The sequence below is a fragment of the Carassius auratus genome, chromosome 49 (genome assembly GCF_003368295.1).
Source record: "Carassius auratus strain Wakin chromosome 49, ASM336829v1, whole genome shotgun sequence".
Taxonomy (NCBI): domain Eukaryota; kingdom Metazoa; phylum Chordata; class Actinopteri; order Cypriniformes; family Cyprinidae; genus Carassius; species Carassius auratus.
Window position 1 is genome coordinate 13,009,512 of NC_039291.1, and position 26,784 is coordinate 13,036,295.

The 26,784-nt window shown below is 35.4% G+C and overlaps 1 protein-coding gene across 1 annotated transcript in view; it reads left to right on the forward strand.

The window, feature by feature from the left end:
- The first annotated feature begins 923 nt into the window (after nucleotides 1-923).
- The window catches only part of LOC113066289 (vasoactive intestinal polypeptide receptor-like), a 44,964-nt gene continuing 19,103 nt past the window's right edge, over nucleotides 924-26,784 (forward strand). The window contains exons 1-4 of the mRNA XM_026238153.1: nucleotides 924-1,290; nucleotides 15,947-16,037; nucleotides 18,947-19,057; nucleotides 25,745-25,845. Coding sequence (XP_026093938.1) covers nucleotides 1,237-1,290; nucleotides 15,947-16,037; nucleotides 18,947-19,057; nucleotides 25,745-25,845 — 357 coding nt within the window. The 5' untranslated portion in view covers nucleotides 924-1,236. The remainder of the gene's footprint in view (nucleotides 1,291-15,946; nucleotides 16,038-18,946; nucleotides 19,058-25,744; nucleotides 25,846-26,784) is intronic.

The window sequence follows — 26,784 nt, forward strand, 5'->3', positions numbered from 1 at the left end:
AAAATGTGAATAATCTTAAATAAGAGAGATCATACTAAATGCATGTTATTTTACTGTCCTGAACAAGATATTGTACATAAAAGATGTTTACATTTAGTCAACAACCCCAAAAAATGGCTGAAATTATTAAAATAACCCCATTCAAAAGTTTGGGAATTCTTAGTTCTTAATACTGTGTGCTGTGATTGATCCACTACTGTCTTTCTGTTTTGTGATGGTTGTGCTTGAGTCCATTGTTTGTTCTGATCAGTAACTGAGAACTGTTCTTCAGAAAAATCCTTCAGGTCCTGCAGATTCTTCAGTTTTCCAGCATCTTTGAACCCTTTCCAGCAGTGACTGCATGATTTTGAGATACATCTTTTCACACTGAGGACAATTGAGGCACTCAAACACAACTATTTAAAAATATTCAAACATTCAATGATGCTCCAGAAGAAAACAAGATGCATTAAGATTTGGACACGATGAAGATTCTTATTTTGTTGAAATATATATATTTTTCCATTTAGTTCTGCCCTTCGTAAGCAACAGAAAATACTTATATGTTTCCCGGAACACAAATTAAGTACAATTTACCCTGATCTTCAAATTCCAAAAGTTTTCACCCCCCAGCTCTTAATGCATCTTGTTTCCTCGATTTCAATGATTTTTGCGCATTTTTATTGATTAACTAGCACTCCCACATTAATCTCAGTGAATGCTTATTAATTGCTCACTCTATATAAAATGTCCTCAAATGGGTTCCCACAGGAAACTTATGCTTTAAATGTTAAATTATGCTAACAATACAAGCTCGCATAAGAGTCATTTTCTGCAATCAGGTGTTCACAAAGAGCAGAGACCTTGAAATGTCTGTTGCTTTCGCACCAACGCAACGGTGACACTCGTAAGCCGATGACGAACAAGAGTGCTGCATTCTTGAGTGTACTGTCAATATCTCGCAAGAATATCTCGGTGAAGCTGTAAAGCTCCTCTCGTGGTCTGACTGTGATTCGCTCATTGGTCGCTGAACTGTCAGCAGCTCGAGCAACGATACGAGGCACTCACTCACCCGGAGAACTGCTCATTCACGGCTATTAAGATGTTCCCTCATCTGAACTTAGGTTTCGCTCCTCTGCCAGCACCGTGTCCGATGAGACACTTTGACTGAGTTTGCTTTTACGCGCTTGTAAGAAAAGCAGGAGAAACTTTTTTTTTCATGGTAAACGAACATTTACTGAAGAAAAAGCAGCTGCTATGGGCGCCCCAAAATGGTTTTTATTGGTTTCAACATTGAGCTCCTTTATTCCGGTAAGTGTTTGTTTTTGTCTTGGTATTTTACAATGATTAGGTTATTGCTTAATTGCATTCAGTATGAGATATTGTTGACGTGTTTACGTGATTTAATTGATATTAAATCTGTTTGGTGTTAAGTATATTTAATATGTGGAGGACTATACAATTTTAAACTTAGCATATTTAGTAAAACACATAAATAGGACTAGAAGGACTAGAAGTTGGATGTTGGAAGTTGGATGCTGAATCAATGCAGGAGTGCGCGCGAACGGCACGAGTGGAGGAGCAATGTCTTTTACTTTATAAAGGCACGATAATATGGACTTTATCAAGTTATTCATATCACGTTATTCATAATGTTTTTAATGTAAGATATCCGTGATTATTTTTTGTGTGACATTTTTTAAAATAGGTTACTTTTTAACCTCCTAGAATGTATGAGAGCACCTGTCCAGAAATGAGGAGTCATCTGCACGTAGCTAGGCATTTACTTGAGTTAAATTAAATAAAAAATAATTTAGGCTTCAATAACAGTTTTAAACAGTTTTCAATGCTTATTATTTGCAAACTGTATAAAATGTATTCATATGGGTTTTCACAAAGTAACTTTATTAAATCTGATTATTATTATTATTATTATTATGGTTGTTGCTATCTATCTATCTAATACTAATTTCATTTTAAAGTGTTTCATAAATTAGTATTTTTTGTAATTTAATACTTTTTGAATATCAAATAGTTTATTCCATGGGCTTAACTTGATTGCTTAATTAATTTTATTTATCTCATATCCATCTAAACAGATTCAGATCTAGATCTAGATCTCTATACTGTCATGAGATTTACTAATGTTCTTATTAACAGAAAAATTAGGCATTTTGCAAAACCAGAAAAACTGCAAAACCATAATGTCATACAGTTCTGGCTCAGTTATTACACACATGACAATTATGACCTGAAGCATTCGCTGACAGTGTAAATCATACACACATCAGTGTTCACAAAAGCCTCTTATCTGCACTTTTAGCACACTTCACCCTCTTGAATCACTGATAAAGGCTGCAGTGGTCTGCCACTCTCACCATCACTAGATGCCACAAGCTAAATGAAAATACATTATGGTACTGACTCAAGAATTAAATGTACCAAACATCACCTAAAAGCATCCTTTAGGAGACATTCCTGCTGCTATTTCATTCAGCAAAAATGGGAATTGATGTTGACTACCATATTAGAGGATGTTTCACAATGGCGAAAAGCAGCACACTTGATGGAGAGCAGTGCAGAAGACTCGTCAAAGTGTATGTTTTAAATGTATTTGTTTCAGTTTAGACACATGATCAGCATGTAATTGAGCTGTGTGATATAAGAAGCTGTGGCTTTGCTGTTTTGAGTTATGTAGACTACTGTTAACCTTTGGAGGACTGTAGTGTTTGATAAAGCTTGTGTCATTGTTTTTATCCTGGATAGATAGTTGGCATCTCCACAGCTTCATGGATGATGTCTGCCACCGCCTTCTTCACTTATTTACTTTATTCTAAGGTCAACACGCTTTTACCAGAGCTTGTTTTCTAACTGATAGAATCTTGACACTCAGTTTTACTGAAGATAAATTAATGTGTGCTTCACACTTCCTCTGAATTCTAATGGTCCTGGAGGCAAAATTTTAAAGACAATAAATCAATCAATATGCGTCAGACAATTTTCAAACTAGGCATGTGTTTAAAATATAGAAAAGCTTGTGTTTAAAAAGAAACTAGCAGATGCAATACAATTAGAGGTGTGTAATTACAAATTTTTGGTAATATTGGTGTGTAAAATTGGGTCTAAAATTGGGTCTTTTTAAATACTTTCCCTGCAAAGTTATCAGCAGATATCTGTAAAAGCTCTAACACTACAACACAATTACTTTTAAGAACATATATATATATATATATATATATATATATATATATATATATATATATTAGTGCTTTTAATTGCATTTGCTTATCATCTTTGTCAAGAAAATGGCCATTAGGAAACTATTGAGGAGTTTCACAGCAGAGTTGTATATGAGTTATGATAGCCGAGTGTACCTGAAGCATTGGTGTGATCTTTGTTTGGAACTATTTTCATTGGCAAAATTGAGCAAAAACAAGAAATATTATGTCTATATTAAATTATATAAAAATATAAAAGCATACATTTTTTGCCGTCTACAATTTAGTATGCCTGGAATTTTGAGTTTTAATAGACCAATAAATCACGTGTGCAATCTGTCTGATTTGGAGATATGCTTGATAATGTCAGATCGCACATCATTAGAACAAAACTTACAATATTATTGCAGACGATGTATCGCACACCCCTTCCTCGACTTGAGTAGGAAATTAATAATTTGCTGTTGTGTGCACACTTGTTCACACATGAGCAAAGGTGTATTTAGGAGTCTAACTTGCAGTTGCCAGATCACTGATTGGTCAAACCTGCTTTCCTGTAGTCCGTGTTCTTCTGATTTCTGGCTATTTGTAGTAATGAATAAGCTTCAGGGAAATGTATTGGAGTAAAAGTATACATTTTAATTAGGAAATGTAGTGTAGTAAAAATAAATGTTTCTCCTTTTAAAATGTGTGTTCCGGGCCAGAATGTCAGCCTCTGTTTTGGTTTGTGAAACCCGCCCACTGCCAGTTTAACCAATTGTATTTCGGAATATTTAATTTCATTCATCGTCAAGTGTGCTCGTTCTTGTTGGTGCCTTCAATCTGGGAACCAGTGGAGGAGGGGCCGGGTGAAAAAATCCTCTCCAGTATTTGAGAAGGGTATAACTGCCTGGAGATCTCCAAATAGGGGTGGGAACTCCAAAACGGGGTGGGGGCTCCAAAATAGGGCGTGGATTCCTCTCATTGACAGACAAGCACATGACACGCATGCAACATCTTTCCCCAATCCACTTTAGTGCAAACTCCGCCCCACGGCTAATTTTGAAGTTTTTATTGGTTGTGTCAGTTAAAGTGTTTCCTACACTATGCAACAAAAAATGCTAACCCCTAAACCTACCCCACACCTTACCTTAACCAGTGAAATTGACTGAATGGCAGGATTGGCGCTGAATAGCGTGGGAAAGAAAGTTGCAGTTCAGGAGATAAACAGTTAATAATATTATGCGATATGCGACTCACCGGACAATGGCACCTTTTTAGTTACACCCAGCATCACTACCCTCTCCTAGCCTGCAAATTTGGTGCCTCGGGAAGGCCCCATTGCTTGGAATAAAACGATAGAGTAAAATCGGCTCCTGAGTGATTCCTGTTTACATCATGAAGCAGAGGTTCAGACTTGGGTCCAAACACCACTGGCCACAAGCTTTGGGCTCTGCTGTAATGGAGAATATTCATTTATATAGCATATTTTATTTTAGATCAACTAGAAACAATGTTTAATTTATAAAGTTTTATTTTGAACTGTAAGTCAGTAAGAAAAGGCTGAAGCCACAGCCAATGGTGAAAGTCTTTGTGAAAGGAGACCCCACCCCATTTTGGAGATCCTGCCCACTTTTGGAGTTCACACCCCATTTTGGAGTTCTCCTGCCTGCAGTTATACCCACTTGGATTTTTGTTTTATTTGGACTGCAATACCTAGTTCATCCACTTGGTGTCAATCCTATATACATCACCTTTAAGGCAGCAGACTACGGGCCCTATTTTAACGATCTAAACGCAAAGTGTAAAGCGCATGGCGCAGGAGAAAATTGGTTGGCGTGCCTGGGCGCATGGTCTAAACGTGTTGTCCCTATTCTCTTAATGAGTAATGGGTGATTTTTGGGCGTTACGTGGAATAAACCAATCAGAGTCCCATCTTCCATTCCCTTTAAGAGCCAGTTGCACTCGTGCCTTGACGGATTTGCTATTTACACGGCGGAATTTGGCAAGCGCAAAGACAGAACGTGTCTCTGAGATGAAACAGAGCTGCTCGAGCAAATAGATAGTCTAATTCTGATACATGCGGTGACTATCCATTATGACGTAGGCATATACAGTATATATATCAGTCTTTCACTCACTTAGAGTTTTGTGTTTCTCAGATTGTCATGTTGTTCTATCTATCTGGACACCCATATGTGCAAGGCAATTGCTGTGAATAATTTGTGCTTGGTTTTCAATTAAATGTTAGAAAACTTAGCAAACTTGCAATGAAAAGACATGTCATGGAAACTAGCATGTATAAACCTCCATCAAATTATTTAATAGTCAATTAAAAGAAATGTACATGTACGATATTACGGTTTGGAAAATTGATGAATAGATGATTCAGCTGTAGGCCCCAATTACTGAGATGTGGGAATTCATTCAGCACGATGCTCAAAGTGCATTTTGGGTATTCTCTAGATTGGTTGTACACTTGTTATTGGAATGCATTATGGTATTAAATTAACGGTTTTATACACCACTGAAATGGCTGTCCCTTCAAATACTGCCCTATTTAAGTGTATAGGGGGTGATTTTGGACACAGACATTAATCTTAAAAAAAAAAAGAAGGTCCTCAGTGTTATGGAGCAGCAGAAATATCCCCAAAATCTTTTCTTATCTAAATTCTTGGTGTGACAGAGAGCAGATGTGCATGGAGGAAGTTTATGGTTTTCTCTGGGGTGGTCATTTATGACTCTGCTCTGCATAGTCTGCTGACTGATTAACTTGGCAGTTTCACTTACAGCAGTAGTGTGAGTGTGCAGCAGATATATTTCCTGTTTATTCAAGTTTTCTATGCTATTTCCCTTCTCTTCTTTGCTCATAAAGGGTACAGTTCTAACCTTCTTACCGGCAACAATATTTTGTGGTCAGCAGAATATAACAAGTCCACAGTCAATCTGAATATTTGTAAACAAACCTGCACGTTATAGACCAGCAGTCCTTGCGTGAGTGTAAAATCATGGAGACTTTAACAAAGGAAATCTTAGCAAGCGGCGAGTGTGCAGAATTAGGAAAATGGCTGTAGTTGGGGTTGGCTTTTAATTGTACTGTGACCACTTACGAGACGTGCATTACATCCACTGATGACCAGTGTTTCTGTTGTTACTTTCAATGTCACTGACCTTGCTAGCTTCCCCTGTGACTTATGGAGACGTGACATTTATCAGAATCATTCCAGTTAAATATCCAGCAAAAATCAAGTGCAGTTTCAGACATATTCTCCAAAGGAAATATCTATCTATCTATCTATCTATCTATCTATCTATCTATCTATCTATCTATCTATCTATCTATCTATCTATCTATCTATCTATCTATCTATCTATCTATCTATCTCATACTCTCACGATGCTATCATCATAAATCATAATTTTGCAGCAAACACGAATCAATGGCTTTTTTGGAAGCTCAAAATCTTTGTTTATTTCCAGGTTTAAATAAAACTGTTCTTTTCTTCTCTCAGAATTTTTGGACCCATGTCTTATAATAATTATAATTATACAGTAATTGCTTGAAAAATGCTAAATGGAACCTTGCAGAAAATGAAAAAAAAAAAAAAAAACACTTTCTTTTAGAAATAATAAATGAAAAAAAGACAAAATAGAAAAAATAAAAGTAAGCAAGATCATGGATAAAATATATTTTTTTCTGTGTAGGGATTGCTCTCCCTCAAAATGTATAATAGGCAGATCATCAAAGAAATTAGAGGAAAAAACATTAGCTTAACTAATGGGGTGGTCTTGATGCACGATGGGCAAGCGAAGACTTTCCTTGAGGATGAAATTGAATGAATTAATACTCATGATTCAAAATGGAATCATCTCCAAATCCTTGAAAAAGACAGGAACCCATCTGATTGTAAGGGTTATCATCCAATTTTTTTAAATTCCTGTGGATATTAAAATACTTTGTAAAATTCTGGTGAACAGGTTGGACAGGGTTATTATTTCTTTAGAGCTTGGGGATCAGGGGGGTTTATACATGGTAGAAATAGGCCAGATAACATTAGGACACTTATTAATATTTTGTGGTCAGTGGCTGACGCAAATGCTCAGTGGCAGCAATCTCACTGGATGCAGAAAAAGCTTTTGACTGTGTGGAATGGGAGTATTTATTTGAGACATTAAAAATGTTTGTGTCTGGGAATGTTTTTCTAAAATGGATATGATTAAATGTATATGCGACCCCAAGCTGTAGTACAGACTTATAGACAGATTTCTTTCTTATTTCTCACTAGCGATAGGGACCCGTCAAGGATCTCCATTATTTCCCCTGCTGTTTAGCTTGGCTTTAGAACATCTGGCTATAAGAGCAATTACAAACTTTGTTGGGGTTTCTGTGGGGCAAAGAGTTCATTAATTTATCCTTTATGTTGGTGACGTTTGTCTCAGATTCTCAAAAATCAGTAATATGTTTGATGGAGATTCATTCAATTCATTCTCTAAGCTATAAAGTTCTTCTTTTGTCTTTTCGTTGTGTCATTTTTCCAGCTGGCTCCCTTTCATTGGCCCAAACAAGGTATAAGATACCCTGGTATTCTCTTCTCACATAAACTTAAATATTTAGTAAGAGTGATTTCATTACCATTACTACAAAAAAAATTAATCACTAAATTAGTCTCTTTGGGGTAAGGTGAATGATCTCAAAATTAACTGCCTTCCAAGAATTAATTATCTACTTCAGTCAATCCCAGTAGAGATTCCTTTGCAATATTTTAAACAGTTTGAGAAGTTAAACGAGTCATTACTTTGGAATAATAAGTCCCCATGGTTGCATATGATTAAGTTGCAACACCTGGTTGACAAAGGAGGATTGTGGTTTACCGAACATTTGTTTTATTATTATGCCCTAAGCCTGAGACATATGGCTTATTGGTACCCAAGAAGTCCCCATCTTGGTTTAGTTTTGAACATGCCATTCTACTTCCCCTTCCACCACTAATGCAATTTTGGAGATATTTATTGCTTAGACATCTATTAAATGGGACCTTTAAGACTGGTGGTAATCAGGCTGCTGAAGAGGATTATATTTTGTCTATAATTCTAATAGCAAATGGTAGAGGACATGAGGTTTTAGTTTACTACTGGTGGTTAATAGACAAGGTACTGTAGATTTTCCATTCTGCACTTAAAACAGTTTGGAGTAAAGATTTGAATTGTACATTTAGTGATGAACGTTGGATTAAAATGGGTTAAAATTATAAAGTAGTGTCAAGAAATGTAGGAGTACAACTTATACAATTTAAAATATTAAGTCATTTTTATTGGACCCCTAGCAGGCTTTTCAGGCTTTGTCTAAACATCTCTACTGAATGCTGGTGATTTGAAATACAGGAACTTTGGTTTAAGATTCATAACTATATTCAAGATGTGTCAGGATGCTGCTTTTCATTTTGTGTAGGTATTTATGTCTTGGGAGACCCGCTTTTATTAAGTGCTGATGTTGAGATGACTGAATGGATTCAAATAAGTATTATGATAGGAAAACAATTTTATGGGAGGGTTCACCAACTTTCCAAGAATGGGTTCTAGAATCGGGGTAAGTGGCAGCATATGAAAAAATGTCTCGATGCCTTGGAATTGACAGCAGGGGTGGACTGGGGCTAAAAAATGGCCCACCATAACACACCACACCATAAACCCACCAGCTCATTATGCACAGAGCAATTTTTAACACCACTTACTAACATAAAAATATAACACAGTACAGAAATAAAATGCTATCTATTTTTTTTTTATTGACATTCTCATCATTATCATTAATGAATGACTGACATACTTTACATTATTTGTCTTTCCTCGTGCATATGACAAATAGTAAATAATTTAGAATAATTTTTACACATCTCTTTTAGAGGGACAGTTTAATATCACAAAATGTAAATGCCTACCATAATATCAGTCCATTTAACACAATGCTCTGCTCTGCTCTGCTCTAGAAGACTTGGAATGTAGTGCAGAATGTGAACTATTTTTATGGTTCCTTTCTTTTGGTCCTTTAGAAATCATTCTGATTTGCTGCTCAAGAAACATTTCTGATTATTATCAATGTAGAAAACAGTTGTGTTGGTTTATATTAAATTGATATTATACATTTATATTATATTGATACATTACCATTCAGTCTAGGGTAATATTAATAAATATATAAATTAATACTTTGATTTAACAAGGTTGCATTAAATTGATTAAAGCGTCAGTAAAGATATTTAAACTTTTTACAAATTATTTATATTTCAAATAAAAACTTTATTAAAACTTTATTATTCTTTTTTTAAACAGTTTTTCATTATTGACAATAACCATTAGTAATAATTGATAACAAATAATAACTGATAATTATAAAGCAACAAAACAGCATATTAGAATAATTTATGAAGATCCACGTGACACTGAATTCAATTCAATTCAAGTTTATGTGTATAGCGCTTTTTATTATACAAATCATTGCAAAGCAAATTTACAGAAAATTAAGTTTACAATATTTAGTAGTAGCTTTTAAAGGTGCTGTAGGGAACTTTTGTAAAAAAATATGTTTTACATATTGATTAAACCTGTCATTATGTCCTGACAGTAGAATATGAGACAGATAATCTGTGAAAAAATTCAAGCTCCTCTGGCTCCTCCCAGTGGTCCTATTGTCATTTGCAGAAACTCCATCGCTCCCGGTAAAAAATAACCAATCAGAGCTGCGGTCCGTAACTTTGTTTGTGTTCAAAATGTAGAAAAATTTATATAATAAGCAAGTATACACCATGAATCCATTTTCCAAACAGTGTTTTTGGCTTGTCCTGAATCACTAGGGTGCACCTATAATAAGTGTTTATATTCGGACTATTTTAGATTGCTTCGGGGGTACCGCGGCGGAGTAACTCAGTACCTTTGTGATTCTTCATAGACATAAACAGAGAGAAGTAGTTCCGGCTACAATGTTCTTCCCCAAGACGCAAGCAGTTCTGTTTATTAACCGCTAGAGCGTCAAAAGTTCCCTACCGCAGCTTTAAGTGGTGACTGTCAGTTTATGTGCATATGGCAGGAATTTTCAGAAAAATTAATACAAGATGTAGTCAACCAGATGATGAACATTATTAACATCAATTATTATGTGATTGCATAGTAAGTACCAAAATTTGTTAGTTCTGTATGTTGTTTCAGAGTTAGCATCATCTGAGGTCCTCTGAGGGGGTCAGTATTATCTCTTCTCAGGGTTGCACTTTATTTTACAGTACGTGTACTTACATGTACTGTACTTATAGTGTACTTACAGTGTATTTATCTAAGAAAGTTCTGGTAATACAAGGTAACTACATGGGGTAGGGTTAGGTTTAGGGGTAGGTTCAGGGTTAGTACCTAGTTATTACATAGTTATTGTAATTACTATAAGTACATAGTATGTACATGAGGAACAGGACTGTAAAATAAAGTTCTACCCTTCTCAGGTGTTCTGGATCCAAACTAGAGCTTGTGTAAATCCTAGTTACCATGGTAAAACAGAGAAACAAATAGAGACATCATTAGTGTAGCTGCTGTTCCAACAAAGTAAAATTAATTAGTTTAACCCAAGCTAAAGAATAAGAATGTGCATTTGATCAGATACAACTGCAGTGACAAATTATGAGATGCATTATTCGAATGCTTGTTAAACAGAGAGAGTGTGTCTGAACCCCAAACGTTATCAGGAAGGCTATTCCAGAGTTTGGGAGCCAAATGCGAAAAAGCTCTACCTCCTTAAGTGGACTTTGCTATCCTAGGAACAACCAAAAGTCCAGCGTTTTGTGACCTTAGGGAGTGTGATGGATTGTATAAGGCTAGTAAGGTACGCAGGAGCTTAACCATTTAGGGCCTTATAGGTAAGCAGTAATAATTTGTAACTGACATGGAACTTAATAGGTAGCCAGTGCAGAGACTGTAAAATTGGGGTAGTAAGATCATATTTTCTTGACCTGGTAAGATCCTTGTGGCACTCTATATTTTACTGGTGATAAATGAGATGTCTCCCCATTTAAATAAACAAAATGGTAGCGATCGGGCAGGAAGGATCTAAACCATCTTAGAGCCTCCCCTTGAATATCTGTATAGTTTTGTAATCAATCTATGAGTATGTCATGATCTATGGTGTCGAACACAGCACTAAGTAAATCTAGCAATGAGATGCAGCCTTGATCTGATGCAAGAAGCAAGTCATTTGTAATTTTAACAAGTGCAGTTTTTGTGCTATGGTGGGGCCTGAAACCTGATCTGAAATTCTTCATACAGATTTTTTTGCAGGAAGGAGCTTAACTGAGCAGACACAACTTTTTCTAAAATTGTAGACATAAATGGAAGATTTGAAATGGGCCTATTTTATGCCAGTTCTCTAGGATTTAGTTGGGGTTTCTTAATAAGAGGCTTAAGTAGTGATACTTTATATTTCCTATTATTACTTTTACTGTATTTTTGATCACATAAATTCAGCCCCCCCACCCCCAAAAAAGTCTAAATTATTTCGAAATAGTGGTCGACAGATATGTTTTTTTTTTACAGCCGATATCATGGAAATCAGGGTGGCCGATGGCCGATATAAAGACCATTTCCATCTTTACTTGATATTGGCTCAGAAATGAAGATACAATTTGACCAGATAATTATATGCTGCTGGCAAAATCAGTGTCCATCTAAATGTTGAAAATATAAAAGAAAAGATTGTCCTTTTTCTTTGAAGAGTAAAATTACATTTACCTGACGCTTTTATCCAAAGCGCCTTACAATTGCTATATATGTCAGAGGTCGCACACCTCTGGAGCAACTAGGGGTTAAGTGTCTTGCTCAGCTCAGGGACACATTGGTGTCTCACAGTGGATTCGAACCCGGGTTTCTCAAACCAAAGGCATGTGTCTCATCCACTGCGCAACACCTCCCATAACCTCTACATAACATGACAACTTGAAAGGCAATGAAACAAAAGTCCCAATGTTACTTGATACTTCTGTTCTCTTTAACTGCAGTCATAATAATGCGAAGAAATTGTTCACTGGCAGCACATTAATGCTACCAAAGTGCTGTTAAGCATTCGCAAATAGTCATGAAATAGTCACATCACCTTTAAGTTGTAAATGAATCTGTGTTCCTCAGCCAGCTCTGTAACACTACACTAGACAATTTTAGGGAACATCTGCTTGCCAATTTGCCCTTTGTTACTTTCTCACTCTGTGCAGAATCTGCTGCTGCTGCTGTCTGCACTTACACTAACAGGCTTGAGCAGAGCGGCGCTGTTATCTGGCTCAGGAACGAGCGTAGCAGGTTCATCCCTGAGGTCAGCAGATGTTCCGATAAATCATCTGAGGCACAGGACTTCATTATTCAGCTCAGCTGTGTGTGTATCAGCCCTGCATGCTGTGTTTAGTGATATTAGTTGAGGATTTGAGCTGGATCAAAGCATGCACAGGCCTACTGTCTTATTATTTTGATACTGACAAACTAAACAGTTAATATATGAGGGCTAAAGTTCATCTAGCTGGCCATTGTCTAAAAATAAACTGATCAGGTCTTGTACCAACCTGAAGGGGTTTAATTTCCAATAATGACCTGCTGACTAGATTTTATCTTGCTAATTTTACACTGACTTTTTGAATAAATGAAAAAGTGGGGCATAACATTTTAATTTCAGTTGAATTATTTTATTACTTGATAAGAAACTACAGAATGATATGAGAGGAATGAAACTAGCAAAATTATGTAGGAAATTGGTCCGTTATGCTTTTTAGTCACCATTATATAAAAATGCGCAATGTCATGTTTGACCAATCAGAATCAAGGAGTCCATAGAAGAGAGGAATAAGCATTTTTAACTGCTTTAACTAATTTATTAATGACTGATTAGTGATTGTCTAATAGTAACACAAATATGGACCAAATTATCAATACTAAAAACAGCAAGCAACCTTGTGAATCAAATAAAATGTTTTGTTTGGAGAGATTTTAATGCTTATAAAAAGTCCAGAGACATTTTTTTGTAGTTATTAATTTAATTTAATTTGATTTCTTATATTGCGATACTTTTTTCCTGGTGTGCTTCTCATTTGGTGTGCAAATGAGAAGCTGTGTGGTTAATGGTCTGTCTCCAAGGTCTAGGTCTGAGTCACCGCGTGGTCATTGTTCAAGGAGCAAGCCCTCACCCTTCTGTCTCTTTCTCTCAAATGCCACTGAAAAGCACGGCTGACATTAAATAAATAGATCAATATCACCCACAAAGACTGTTTTAAGATCCTTAGAAAGGATATACTCTTTTATGAAAGCTAAAAGAGAAGTGTTGACTTCATAGACACTTTCATAGTTGGATTTCTTTAGTGTTAAAAAGGTCTGTCTCCATTGCTAAAAAAAACATTTTAAAATACAGTACTGAAACAAGTGGTTTTCTGGCCTCCAAAGTTGGTTTTGTTTAATGGTTTTTGAGCTTTGAGACCTACTGGCCAACCTACTAAACTAGTAAAACTCTTGTTTGGCCAGGCTGGGTGACTAGCTAGATCATCTTAAAGCAGTGTAGGCTAGACATATCCGATGATAGGCGGATTATGCACTGATATTTTTGGAAATGAGCTGTTTGAGAAAAAATGTGTAAAAAAACAAGGCTTGGACCAACTAATGACCAGCTTAGACTCACTATCATATTCCAAAACACAGAAATCCAGCCTAAGCTGGTTTTTGCCGCGGCAAATCCACTTACATAGTTGAACTCTCGCAAATAATTTGAGCATAAACACAAATATGTGAAGCTGAGTGTTTGCGCTTGGCCAGGAATGCATCAGGGATCACCACCATGCCTGACCCACGGCTTTATTGGGTCATTTTAACACGCAGTGGACTCTTTCTGCACCTGATGAGTATGGCAATGCAGAGTAAGGAGGAATTCACCTCCATTATCTGATGTAACTCTGAGAGGAAATATTTGCAGAAATCTGGCAGATTTATAATCAGACGAATAGCACACTGTTATTGTAATTTAGGCAAATCATTGTAAGCAACCTCTAAAGGGCTTCTTTGTCCTCAGATGGAGAAGCTCCACAGAAACTTCTCTAATGTATACAAGCATTTTATTATTTGTTTCCAGGAAACAAATGATGTTACCAACCTTGACTATAGCACATTTAAGACTAGGAAGGCGATTATTAACCAAAGGTAACTACATTTACAGTGTTGTTCCAAGGTTTTTGTGTATGTGTGTGTGTACTTTTCCCTTCCACTCCTATTTTTACAGTGTTTTCAGTCACACAAGGTCAGATGATGCAATGAAAAGTGTGATGGAATCTTGTGCTGGTGGGGATTATAGGTGCACGCATGACTGATGATGGCAGTGAAGCAGCCTCTCACTGAGCTGACCCTATTATCCATGCACCAGTGTGCCGGAGAGTGACAGCTGAAACTGAGTAAAAATAGTGCCTATATTTTCAGCATCATTTCTTCTGCTCTTTTTCTAAATATTTATCATAAAATGCAGCTCCATCATTTAGATGATATTGACAGTGTCACAGAGCAGGCAGACTTCATTCCAGGGATACTCTTCAAGATCTTTTGAAACAGTGGGGTTCTTTTTGTGGGTTTTCACTTAAACTGTTTGTGATATGGTCAGTTGAATTCATCTAGATTTGAAAGAGCTCTGAAATCAACATTGACTTTTTTTGTTTTTGTTTTAAATGTCTTGTACAGAATTTCCCCAAAAACACAAGTGATATTTTTTTCTTTCCCTATTTAGGTGATTGATTCTGAACTGATTCTGTGCTAATGTTATGATCTCTGTCCACTGGAACGCTATCACTTTTAATTTAAAACAGGTTATTTAAAACAATTACTTATCAAACAGATGGAATTTGAAATAAAGGACTGCCTCTAATAAAATTCTGGTTCAAATAAAGCCTGTTACCTTCTGCAGTTCAGGTAAATAAAGGCCCCGGCTTTTATTTGAGGAATTACGGTAAAAGTGGGCCAATTTAGTCCCAAGAAGTATGTAAATAGTGAACTAACAAGTATACTTGTACACTGATATCTGTATCCTTACAACATAAAGTATACTTAAAATATACTTTAACTTTACTTAAGTATACTTATTTAAAATAAACTTCTAGTATACTACAGTACTTTTTGGTAAGGGTATAGGGATTCAGTCGGCCCTGTCCATTACTCCCCTCTTCCCTGGCACCATGTCTTCATTGACCTTCTCAAGCTGTTCGTTGGATTTTCACATTCTTATTGACCCGCAGGCTCTCTGCCACTGACTGTCAGCATGAATTTGTCATCAGCAGCGGACATCAGTGATTACTCACTGGCCCCACGCACCTTTTCTCCCCTACAGGCATGATATCATTTCCACAGTGCAATGGTGGTCTTTTATCTTTGTGCCGCTAGCGTATAGTTGTACATTGGACTGTCAGATTGTCAATAGGAATGGTGTATGGCAAGCTAAAATTCTGATAAGTAGTTCAGTTTGTAGATTTTTCAAGCAGTGGATGATTTAATTCCCAGTAGGCCTTCACTGTAAATATTTAGCCAAAATAAGCTCCCTTTACGCTGCAATCCAAAAAATATGCATATGAAATGAAAGCCTTACAAGATGAAAGCTGACATCTTCAAGTACTATCCTAAGAATAATATTGTGGTGAATCACTGAGCCGAAAGAGATTGAAGCTTTGAAGGTTTTGCTGTGTTTGAACAACTGAAATGTTCTCTTTCTCTCTCTGTCTCTTTTGCAGGTTGGTGCTGTTCACATGTGTGACGTGGTAAATGAGATTGAGCTGGCAAGAGCGAGGTGCGAGAATAAAACAGCAGGAAACGTCACATCAGGTGATATTCACAAAATATCGTTGCTCTGTGCCATTTTCACAGTCAATAAACCATTTTGCATTGATGTAACTGTAGATCACAGAGAGCTAATAGTTGGTGCTAAAACAGTGCCAAAAACAAAAAACATTTTCGTTCATATCTAGAATATGTTTAAGTTAATTTAAAACACATTTTAGTCATCTAGCAAGTCACTGACATCCTCTGAGATTTTCTGTTTTCTCTGGATTTCTCTGCAGATCGTGTACATTGTTAAAAACGCTGAATATAATTTTATGCCACAGGCAAGCATTATACTATAGTCTATTATCCAGCAAAATGCATATTCGTCACCTGACAATTTCGTATGCAAATGAGCTTGTGAGAGACGTTAAGTTTGTTACATATGCATACACACATATTTACTTTGTAGAAAAATCTTTTAAAATAAATAAAGATTAGTAAAATCCCTCAGTCGCTATGGGGGAAGCTAGGTTTTATACATATTTTTAAATATTTATGTATTAGAAGGTATTTGAATACTCATATTATTATAATATAAACAATACAATTAAATCACAAAAAATGCACTGTTTTCAAAGGCTGATTACCATCATCCTCGTTTAATGAGATGGACATGCTGATGAGACTGTAAGCGTTCTGACAAAATACTGATTCATCAGCCTAGCTGATTATTTTGGATTTTCGGCAAAGGGTTTAGAGACCACTGCACTGTACAGATATCTAGAATTATCTGGAAGCTCCTTTGAGGTATGAAGTAGGTTATCTTCCACTGACTCATTCTTCAGGTTGACGTGGTGAACTGGCAAACAGGCATGAAAGGCAATTTTTTTTAAGTGGAAGGCAGCTGTAAAAGTCAGACCCCCAATCATGGACAAGGAGTGGGATGAATGAAAGAATCTGTTGTGGCCACAAGCATTTCATTCAACTGTTTGAAGTGAAAGTACTGTAGTGTCCATGTGTATTGTTCTAGGATAGACTTGAGATTTAAAATATATATATATATATATATATTTTTACTTGCATTTTCCAGTGTCTTTTGTTGTGATATAACTAGGCTTTTTGTATCTCAGCTGTTTGTTTGGGTTGGGTCAGACCATTGAGACCAGGCCAGAAACCTATATCAGATATACTGTATCAGTAAACTACAAGTTAAGAACAGCTCTCTAGCACCCACCCAAAACAACTTAATTCCATAAGAACCCTTCAAGACTCCGCAGCAACCACCCAGAATAGCTTAGCCACCACTTATAAACACCCTGCCAACCACTAGAGACACTAGAGAAGAGACACTAGCAAGAAGAGACACTAGCAAGAATTTTGGGAAATTTACAGCAGTTCAAAAGTTAGTAAAAAATCTCTTTTTTATTTGATCAAGACTACAGTAAATAATAATAATAATAATGCTGTGAAATATGTTTTTAATTTTCATATATTTTCAAATGTAATTTTTTTTCTGATACTGAATTTTCAGCAGCCATTACTCCTGTCTTTGGTGTCACATGATCCTTCAAAAATCTTTCTTATATGCTGATTTGCTCAAGATCCATTTATCAATGTTGAAAACAGTTGTGCTGCTGTGACTTCTTTCAGGATTCTTTGATGTCCAAAAAATAAATAAATACATGTTTTCACTGTAACTTTTGATACGTTAAACCTTTTCAGTGGTGAGTTAAAAATATTCTAGCGGTCTCCCCAGATTAATTTTTTTTTAAGACGACCGTTATTTTAGTTTCCATGGTGACGCATCAGGCTTGTCACGTGACACACCGCATCTATAATAACACAGTATGGCAGATGAATCGCTTTTATTTCGGTTTTCCTTTTTTTATTTAGAATATTCACAAACTTGCATAACATTTCATCAACAATCTGATATTCCGATTCATAAATATGTGTGAATGAGTGTGATTCTGTCTTGACATAACATGAAAGTATCAATAAGATGAATTTATTTGGCTTAATGTTGAACACGGCAGAAAAATCCAGACTTAAAAATTAACATGAATTGCATCATAATTTATACGATGTGAACTCTGAAAAAGCAGAATTTCTGGTTTACAGTTTAGGTGCCATTCACTAACCAGTTATTTTCAATGCAAACATATACAGTGTACTGTAAACTGGTGCAAGATCTATTGAGTTCTCTCCTCCTATATTTTAGGTGAAAATGCTGAATAACTCATTCAAGACTGGTTTCATGAGCATCAGGATGCAATCACATGTCTTCCATGAGCTTCAGTTACTCAATCTAAACATTGAGACACAGATTACCATTTCCTAAAGCCTTCTAAAACAATGTGGTTTTCCGTTTTGGAAAATGGATTTTCCTTCATTTTTACACCAGTTCTATTTGACAACAACATTTGAACTAAACCTGTAGAGCTAACCGGTATCATTTTTATTTTTTTTTTATCCAACCATTGACTGTGGATTTAGTTCAGGATTAGTAGCCAGGACAGTACATTCTACAGTACATTTTCCCTTCAGGGTTCCCTAGTCAGTGTTTTTAAACATAAATAGCTTTCAACAGCTGAACTTTTCAAACTGATTTCAATTTAAACCACAATCCTGTGACGATTAAATTTAGATGTGCTGACCCATCCTCACATCCATTTACCTAGTGCCTGAATGAGACGGATTTTTAAACACGCCACTTGCTTCTGGAATATTCCTCTGTAGCTTGGAGAGGATGAATAACATAATATATGTCCTTTTTCCACATTCACGTATCTCAGTTTATTGTGCTTACAGGTGTTCAACAGAGGGAGTTTTAGAACCCTCATGTTACTTTTAAATAAACCTCGGTTATATTTAGACAGTGTTATAAAGTAATGAATTTGTAAAAAAAATTATATTGAGTATTATGATATTGAGTTAATGCTAAGTATTGTTCTTTATTCTTTTGCCAGGCTGCAAAGGGATGTGGGATATTATTGCTTGCTGGCCATCAGCCAAAGTTGGGGAACATGTGGTTATTCCCTGTCCAAATTACTTCAGACACTTCTCTGATCATCATGAGGGTAAGTTGAAATCATCATCAAAAACATTTAATGAACTCCAAGGCATTAAGAAAAAGCTGTAACTCTTGAAGAAATTTTCAGAGTGTCTTTTGTCATTTTGTCAGCCTCCGCCATGGGCTGTAACATCAATGCAAAAGCAAATGCTATGAGGCACTTCAATGTCTGAAGTTTTTCAGAAGCTAATCTGAAACTCACACATACTCATTGGAGTAGTTTCATTGATATCAGACTTCTCAAGGCAAATTAATTAGCTTGGGGAAATGCTAAAATGTTTATTAAAATAAACCCTTATTTGTCACTTTTTGGGACACTGAGAACCACCTCAGACAAAGGGGTGTCACTCAGAACTTCATTAACATAGAGACTACAGCTGTTACAACAGGAGCAACTTCATTTACATGAAAGGTAGTAAACTGAAAATGTATAAAAGCTTTGAACTTAGGATGTTCTGGGTTCATTCTGACTCAGTTGAACCCAATGTACTGCATGTATTTTGTCACTGCTACTCAGTAATAAAAGTTATTCTTCATCAAAGATCTTCAACGTCCTCATCACTTTTTCTTACACTACTGTATACGTTATTTGGCATATTCGTGTCTGAGTTCCCTTTAGTAAAAATCTGGATTTAAAAATTGATGGACATGAAACAAAAGCTGTAGGATTTTAACAAAATAAATATAAACATTTTTTTTTAAACTTGAATTGAATTCCAATGTAAATTTAAACCGCAACTCTATGTTGTAGATATGTGTAGATTTGCAGAAATGTCCATGTGTAATAATGCAGAATGTGCATCAGGTCCAATCTAATAGAAACCAAAGTGTATTCCATATAATAGAAATACTGTCTGTGCGTGAGGATAAAAAGCGTTTCTGCAGTGAAGTTTGAAAAAGAGAGAACATTTGCTTTGAGGAGATCTGGATTTCAGGCAATTATTTTTGAACACACTGAACACCTTAGGAGTGACCAGCTGTGAGAATGTAAGATTTTGTAATTTTTCTTTGAAATGCCCTTTTTCCTTTTTTTTTTTTTCAACTGCTCATTTCTTGCAGCAGCTAGTTACATGGAACTGTTAAAAGTGGACCACTATGTGGTTATAGTGGTTCCTAGCTAACAGTCTGGATAGACTATGCAGTCTTTCCTTTAACAAAGAGGTTTACAATCGCTGCTGTGTGAGAGTTTTCAAACTTGTGACATTTCTAGGCTAAAGGAACATTGGAGAAATGAGTTTGAAGTTGTTGTGAAGATAAAGAGTCTGTAAAGAGTGATAAAGAGTGATAAAGAGTGCTGATGACACAAACATAAATTGATATTTATTACATTTTATTATTTTGCCCTTTTCCCAGATCCAGACAATTAATCTTAAAATATGAAAAATGCATCATAAAAAGCACTTTCTTAAAACACAAGGGATTCAAACAACAATTTAATCATAGAACATTTCAGTTTCAATAAGTACTTTTAATCACCTGATCACCTGCGTTTCTCTCTCAAGAATAAAAAAGTACTTTCATAGTCTGCTTAATTAATACATGTTTGATTAGTGGGGCACAGTGTGTCAGTTTTTTTTTGTTTTATTTTCTTTTTTTTTGTACCTAAATTGTAAGCTTATTCAATCATCTAGCAAAGTTGCTTGTTTCATTTGCAGTTGGCTACATTTGTTGGCCACCATTAGGCCACGACTTCCCCAGTATTACTGATTTAATACTATCCATAATACTAGAATATTAGCTGCTTATCAGCACTGATAAAGCACATATTAATGCATTATTTTGCGTGACAATATTTTTGTTTGCATAATCCTTCCCCATACCTTCTTAAGACCTACCTTACAAACCATTAAAAACAGGCAAACTGTGAGTTTATTGAGGCTAAAGTGAATGTAAATGCAAGTAAAGTCAATAGAGGTCCTTTTTATCATATTTACTATATCTATATTATATTATATATGCAGTGACCAGTGACTTAATCTCCACTTCCTGTGAGGTGATAAATTATTTCCTATGCCCTTATTTCCTATTCCTATGCAGTGTCTATTTAAATGAATCTTCCCTATGATTGGGAAGCTTAATATAGTCGAACATCCTGTTAAGTTTATTTAAGAAGGCATTGTCGCAAATGATACATTTCTATATTCTAAATACTATTCAGGAGAAATTCCTTTTACTTAAATCCCACAGATTTCTGATGGATTTTCAGTTAAAACCTACAAGCACCATACAATGCTCTCTCTGAATGATACAAATCTATCCATAGTTTAATACCAAGGATTAATGTGGCATTCTGGATTTGCTTCATGGGATCTCTGTGGCCTACGACAAAGCTGGAGGTCCACAGGAATAATGCGCGAGGATGGATATATTGCATGTGGGTGTTTGCACCAGTAGATAAATGTGAGAGGGTTGGCGTCAACCTTACATGACAAACAAAGCTTACACTAAAAGCAGAGAGTAAACATCCCCTTCAATAAATTTACACAAGCTTTCAGGTGCTGGTTTTTAATTAACATGCTTGTATAAATGCAATGTATTAAATTTAGCTGATTTTAATCCATGTATTTTTCACAACAATATATCAGATCAAGCAGGGAGTAGAATCAGGTATTAGATGGATGGATAGTTTTATAGCAACTGAAAAAGAATCTTAATCCTATATCATAAGCTTGATATACCTCACAGACAATCAATCATACAAAAATCAATATCTATATCAATACCTATCAATATTCATGTTATAATTTCTTCAAATCTAGTTTTTTTTTGTCTTGTGTCTTCTGATAATGTTCTGTCAGCTTGTCTTGAGATTATTTTTATTTTGCATGCAAGATTCTTAAAGAGAAAAATTATTTATTAATTGCATGCTGTTTATGCTTGTATTATTTCTTTTATTCAAAACGATTTCCGGTTAAACATAATGATGTTATATTATATTATATTACAATAATTATAATAATATATTATTACTCTTGAGTTTCATTTCAAGAGTAAAATATAATCTACAGACCACAAAACATCTCAAATTTGCTAGAACCACCAGCTATCTCAAAACAATTGCAGTTATCTCCATTTTTAGTAATCTAAAATTGCCCTTAAAGGGGTCATTATATGATGTTGCTGGAAAGAACATTAGGTTGTGTATTTGGTGTAATGCAATGTGTTTATTCAGTTTAAGATAAAAAAAAAAAACACATTATTTTCCACATAATGTACATTATTGTTGCTCCTCAATGCCCCGTCTTTCTGAAACGCATCGGTTTTTACAAAAGTTCATCATTCTGAAAAGCGAGGTGCATGCTGATTGGCCAGCTATCCAGTGCATTGTGATCGGCTGAATACCTCAAGCGTGTGACAGAAATGCTATGCCCATTACTATACTGTGATGCCGTCTCCCAGCACGATAAGACAAAACCAATTAAACCCATGACACGAGAACAGTGTTCATTTCAGGACATCCTCAGACCTCAGTCATTAAATGAAAAGGCGTCATGCCTCAGACTTAAAGGCTTCAGTCATCGGACAAACTGGTACCGAGAACCGTGGATTTTCACTGTTATCGGTACCGAATACTGAAATTTTGGAACCGTGACAACACTTAAATGACCCCTTTAATTTATATAATGTATCTTACAATAGCTTCAATTTTACTGATCTATAATTTGTCAGGCTGCTGCATGTTTTATTCTCTTTTTATTGCCCGCTAAATGAACCGTATATTTGTCAGTAACAGAAACACTTTAATTGATGTTCATCACAAGTTAATGTTAAAACGTATTAATCATTTAATTAATCTATGCATTAGATGATTAATCTGTTGATTAATTTTTTATTTGTGCTTTCAGTCAGTTAATTTATTTTGGTCTATTTTCTTAATGAGCCATTCAGCCAGTGAACTTGAAGACACAGAAACCTTCACGTACTTCAAGTGCTGCTTTTGTACTGCAGATGGTTAATGCATACCATTATTGACTTTTATGACGCATCTTCCAAATAATGAATGAACAGATCAATACACATTAAATGAACAATAAAACTCTCAATATCTTTATTAAAGGGATACTCCACCCCAAAATTACAATTTTGTCATTAATCACTTACCCCTTTGTTGTGCCAAACCCTTAAAAGCTTTGTTTGTATATAGCCGAACAACTTCTAACCAGACCGCAGTTCACTGTTGTTCTACTGAAGCTCATTTGGCGCATGGTCCTTCACTTCTGTGCTTGTTTGACTTGTGCCTGGTGCTGAGAAGATATTGAAGTACATGTCTGAAAAGTCTCCTGTTTGATGTGGTTATAAAGAGATATGGCAGTTCAGTGTCTTAAATGCATTTCTTGTCAAAAAAGGGACAATGACTGCAGTTTTAATGTATTATTATAGGGGAGATAATATTTTTTTTTATTTTATTTTTTTAAATAAAACTTTTTATTTTTTATTTTTTAAGTTTTGCATATGTTTTCCAAGTATGAAACCAGCTTTTTATTTATTTATTTTTATTTTATTTGAGTTTTTTCCCAATTCTGAAACATTCTGTTCTTCCCAGGGAGAGTCTTAGGCCAAAACTAGACAAAACAATGGCAATAAATTTTTAACAAGTAGATAGTAAAGCAGACCTTATTAACATTTAAAGTGTGATTTAGTACTTGCATTAAGATATTAGTATGGAAAAAATAAAAAAATTCCTGTTATTGGCCAAAAAACTTTTGGAAAATGGGTACCTGCATTACGAGTCATTCAGCAGCAGACATTAATGTTATATAGGTGGAGGTCACTTCCTGTCAGGGCAGGCACAGGTGGTCTTTGTGCGTAGATATGTAGCATTTAAGTTGTTTCTGGTGGCATTTGTTCCTTTGGAAAGTAAATTTTTTTGTTTGTGTTTTGAAAGTGTGTTCTGTGTTTCCTTTTGAAAACACTGTTGCATAACTCTATTCAGTGTTAATTTGTAATGTTATGAAACAGCTTCTTTCAGTGTCACATAACAAGCACACTGAAGAGAAACCACACAAGAACTCATTCACCTATAATTCAAGCCTGAGTGAAATTGATTGGTTAGTTTCGGATCAATACAAGGCATTGTAAGATGGGACCCACTATGAATGCACTGAAGAGGAACTAAATGTCCTTCTTCTGAAGTATACATCTTATTTTTCAAACTATGTGGACAGTAAGACAATGCTGTCTCTTAATGAATCATCCTTTTGGGATACCTACACCTAGTCCTTGAATGTCCCCCTTATACAAAAGGTTTGTGGAGAAGTCAGATTGTGGTATAATTCTAAAGTCTCAACTTCATTTTCATTAGTGTAACAGTAATACGTACTATAGCTTTTCCAGTAACAAGCTAGCTTCAGCTCCAACTCTGATCAAACTCACCTACTTGTGATTTTCTAATGATCCTGAAGACACTGATTAGCATGCTCAGGTATTTTTGATAAGGTTTAAACGGGTCATAGGATTCCCATTTCCCACAAGTTGATATGATGTTTTAGGGCATTAATGAATAGTCTGTAACATAGTTTGGTTAAAATTTCTCAGTGGTATTTTAGAAAAACACCTTCTTTTTTTTACCCTGTAAAAAAGTTTTGTAGCATTTTTCTTTAAATGTTAATGAGCTCTGCTGACCCCGCCCCTCTATTAAGAGCTGCTCTTTGAGGGAATGTTTACTTTAGTCGCATTCATCGTGAAACTTGCTAATTACCACAATTATTAGGAAAGGCAGTATGCAAAGATTCATAAAAATACACTCACTTCTTCTTTAAATGAAGTTGGCTCACGAATGATTTGTGCGAACATAGACACATTTATGTAGATCGGGGATTCACTAATTTAAATACCGATATGTACTGATTTAGATTTGATTACATAAATTATGTTTTGTTCTATTGCAAAGCTTTTTTGTGACAGCAAAACATTTAATTACAAAACATTTATAATTTGCTTTTGTTTTTATAAAAACTATGCCCAAAGTAAACCTTGAATGTACCTAATTAATTTTGTTCATCTCTTGCAGTGTTGCTAACCTTTTCAGCCAGTATTATACTGTATTTTAACTCATTCAAATAGTAATTACAGTTTCAAAGTACACTTCAAAATATATTTTTGAAGATACTTGGAGTATGTTTACAAGAAAATATTATTTCAGTTTTTCTAGTTCAAACGTTAATGTTTAATTCAATGTGTTATTTGCATAAAAGTTTTTAATAGGAATAAATTGTTAATAATGCCTTTTTAACTGTACTTTTGCAAGCAATTTCTGAGTGAAAATTGTTTCAACACTACTTTTTTAGCTTCCTCAACACAAATCCTATGACCCGAAAAATTTAGTTTTTCTCCTTCAAGCATCTCAATAATTAATTGTTCATATTTGTATACAGCATTGATAAAAGCAATACGCTCAGTAAGCCACAGTCCTCTGTTGGGCCTCTTTGTGTATTGATCGGAGTTTTGCATTCAGTGGGACATTGTGCATTGAGAAGGGCCAAGAAACACCTCAGTGAGAGGGATGACATGGACCATATTTCTCTACTTTAGTTCAGAAAGCTGTTTGACTTTAATAGTTTGGACACTCTCCAGGACACCAGCTATCGGGGCTCACTGCGGTCAAAGTCAAGAGTGTAATAAACAGATGCAGCTTCTAAACAGAGCAGCCAGCATGTGTATTTGGAGGTTAATGACCTTTAAATTTCTCCCACAGGTAACCTCTCAAAGACCTGCACTGCTGATGGCTGGACCGAGATGGACCCAATGGAAATCGCAGTGTATTGTGGCTACAATCTGAATGGCACTGTTGACGATGTAAGTACAAATTACACTATTAAAATGAGCGTACTTGTAATTTTAATGGCAAAAGACTGTAAAATGCTATTGTGACAACCTGTTATTTGGTTAAGAGTTCCTTCACTATAGAGTAATGAATCTAATTGGACATTTTATACTGTTAATTTATGGTGAAATCCATGAATTGACATTCCCAGAATACTTTATGTGTCCCTTCACATATAAAATAGCAGTTTCTTCAGTGTACTTTACCATCTCTAAGGTGGTTGAGAGAGCGTCATGCATGCAAAATATCTTAAAGTTATGTAAAACTAGTGTTTTCTACTCCACTGGCATTATACAACACTGAAATGCTCTTAACTCTTGACGTATTGAACTTTTAGCCCACAGAAAGCGATCATTCTCATGTTATATTGAGTGTTCCTCACCCAAAAAACCCAAGCTTTAATATTTACCCTTTTTCAGTCAACCTTTCAGCCTCCTTTTCCAGCCAGCCTTTTATTGCCTAGTGCAAACTAACAAGTCCAAACATAACAGTTCCTTTATTTAGCGTTGCACATCATGTCAGGCTTTGGATGCATTTGTAAACATACTAATAATCCATCACTGAAGCAGTATTATATAACATTGAAACACCTTGATCTTTTGAGCAGAGTGTAGTTAAGTGAAGAACAAATGACCTTTGCCCTTTAATGAAAGCTTTCCCAGCATGTGTTCACATCAACAGGATGGGTAATCAGCACGCACGGTCTTCTGAACCACTAGGAATATGTGGGCATGGGACTTAAAAGGAATTTTATGTTTTTGTTGATTCGTGTCTGATGCTTGACCCCACTGTCATCATACATACTGAGAGCAGTATGGTGTTAAAATCATGTAGATTTACACATAAAGCAAAATAATTTAGATTTCTTGCTTTTAATAGAATGGTTTGCTATAATCCATGTTTAATGATGT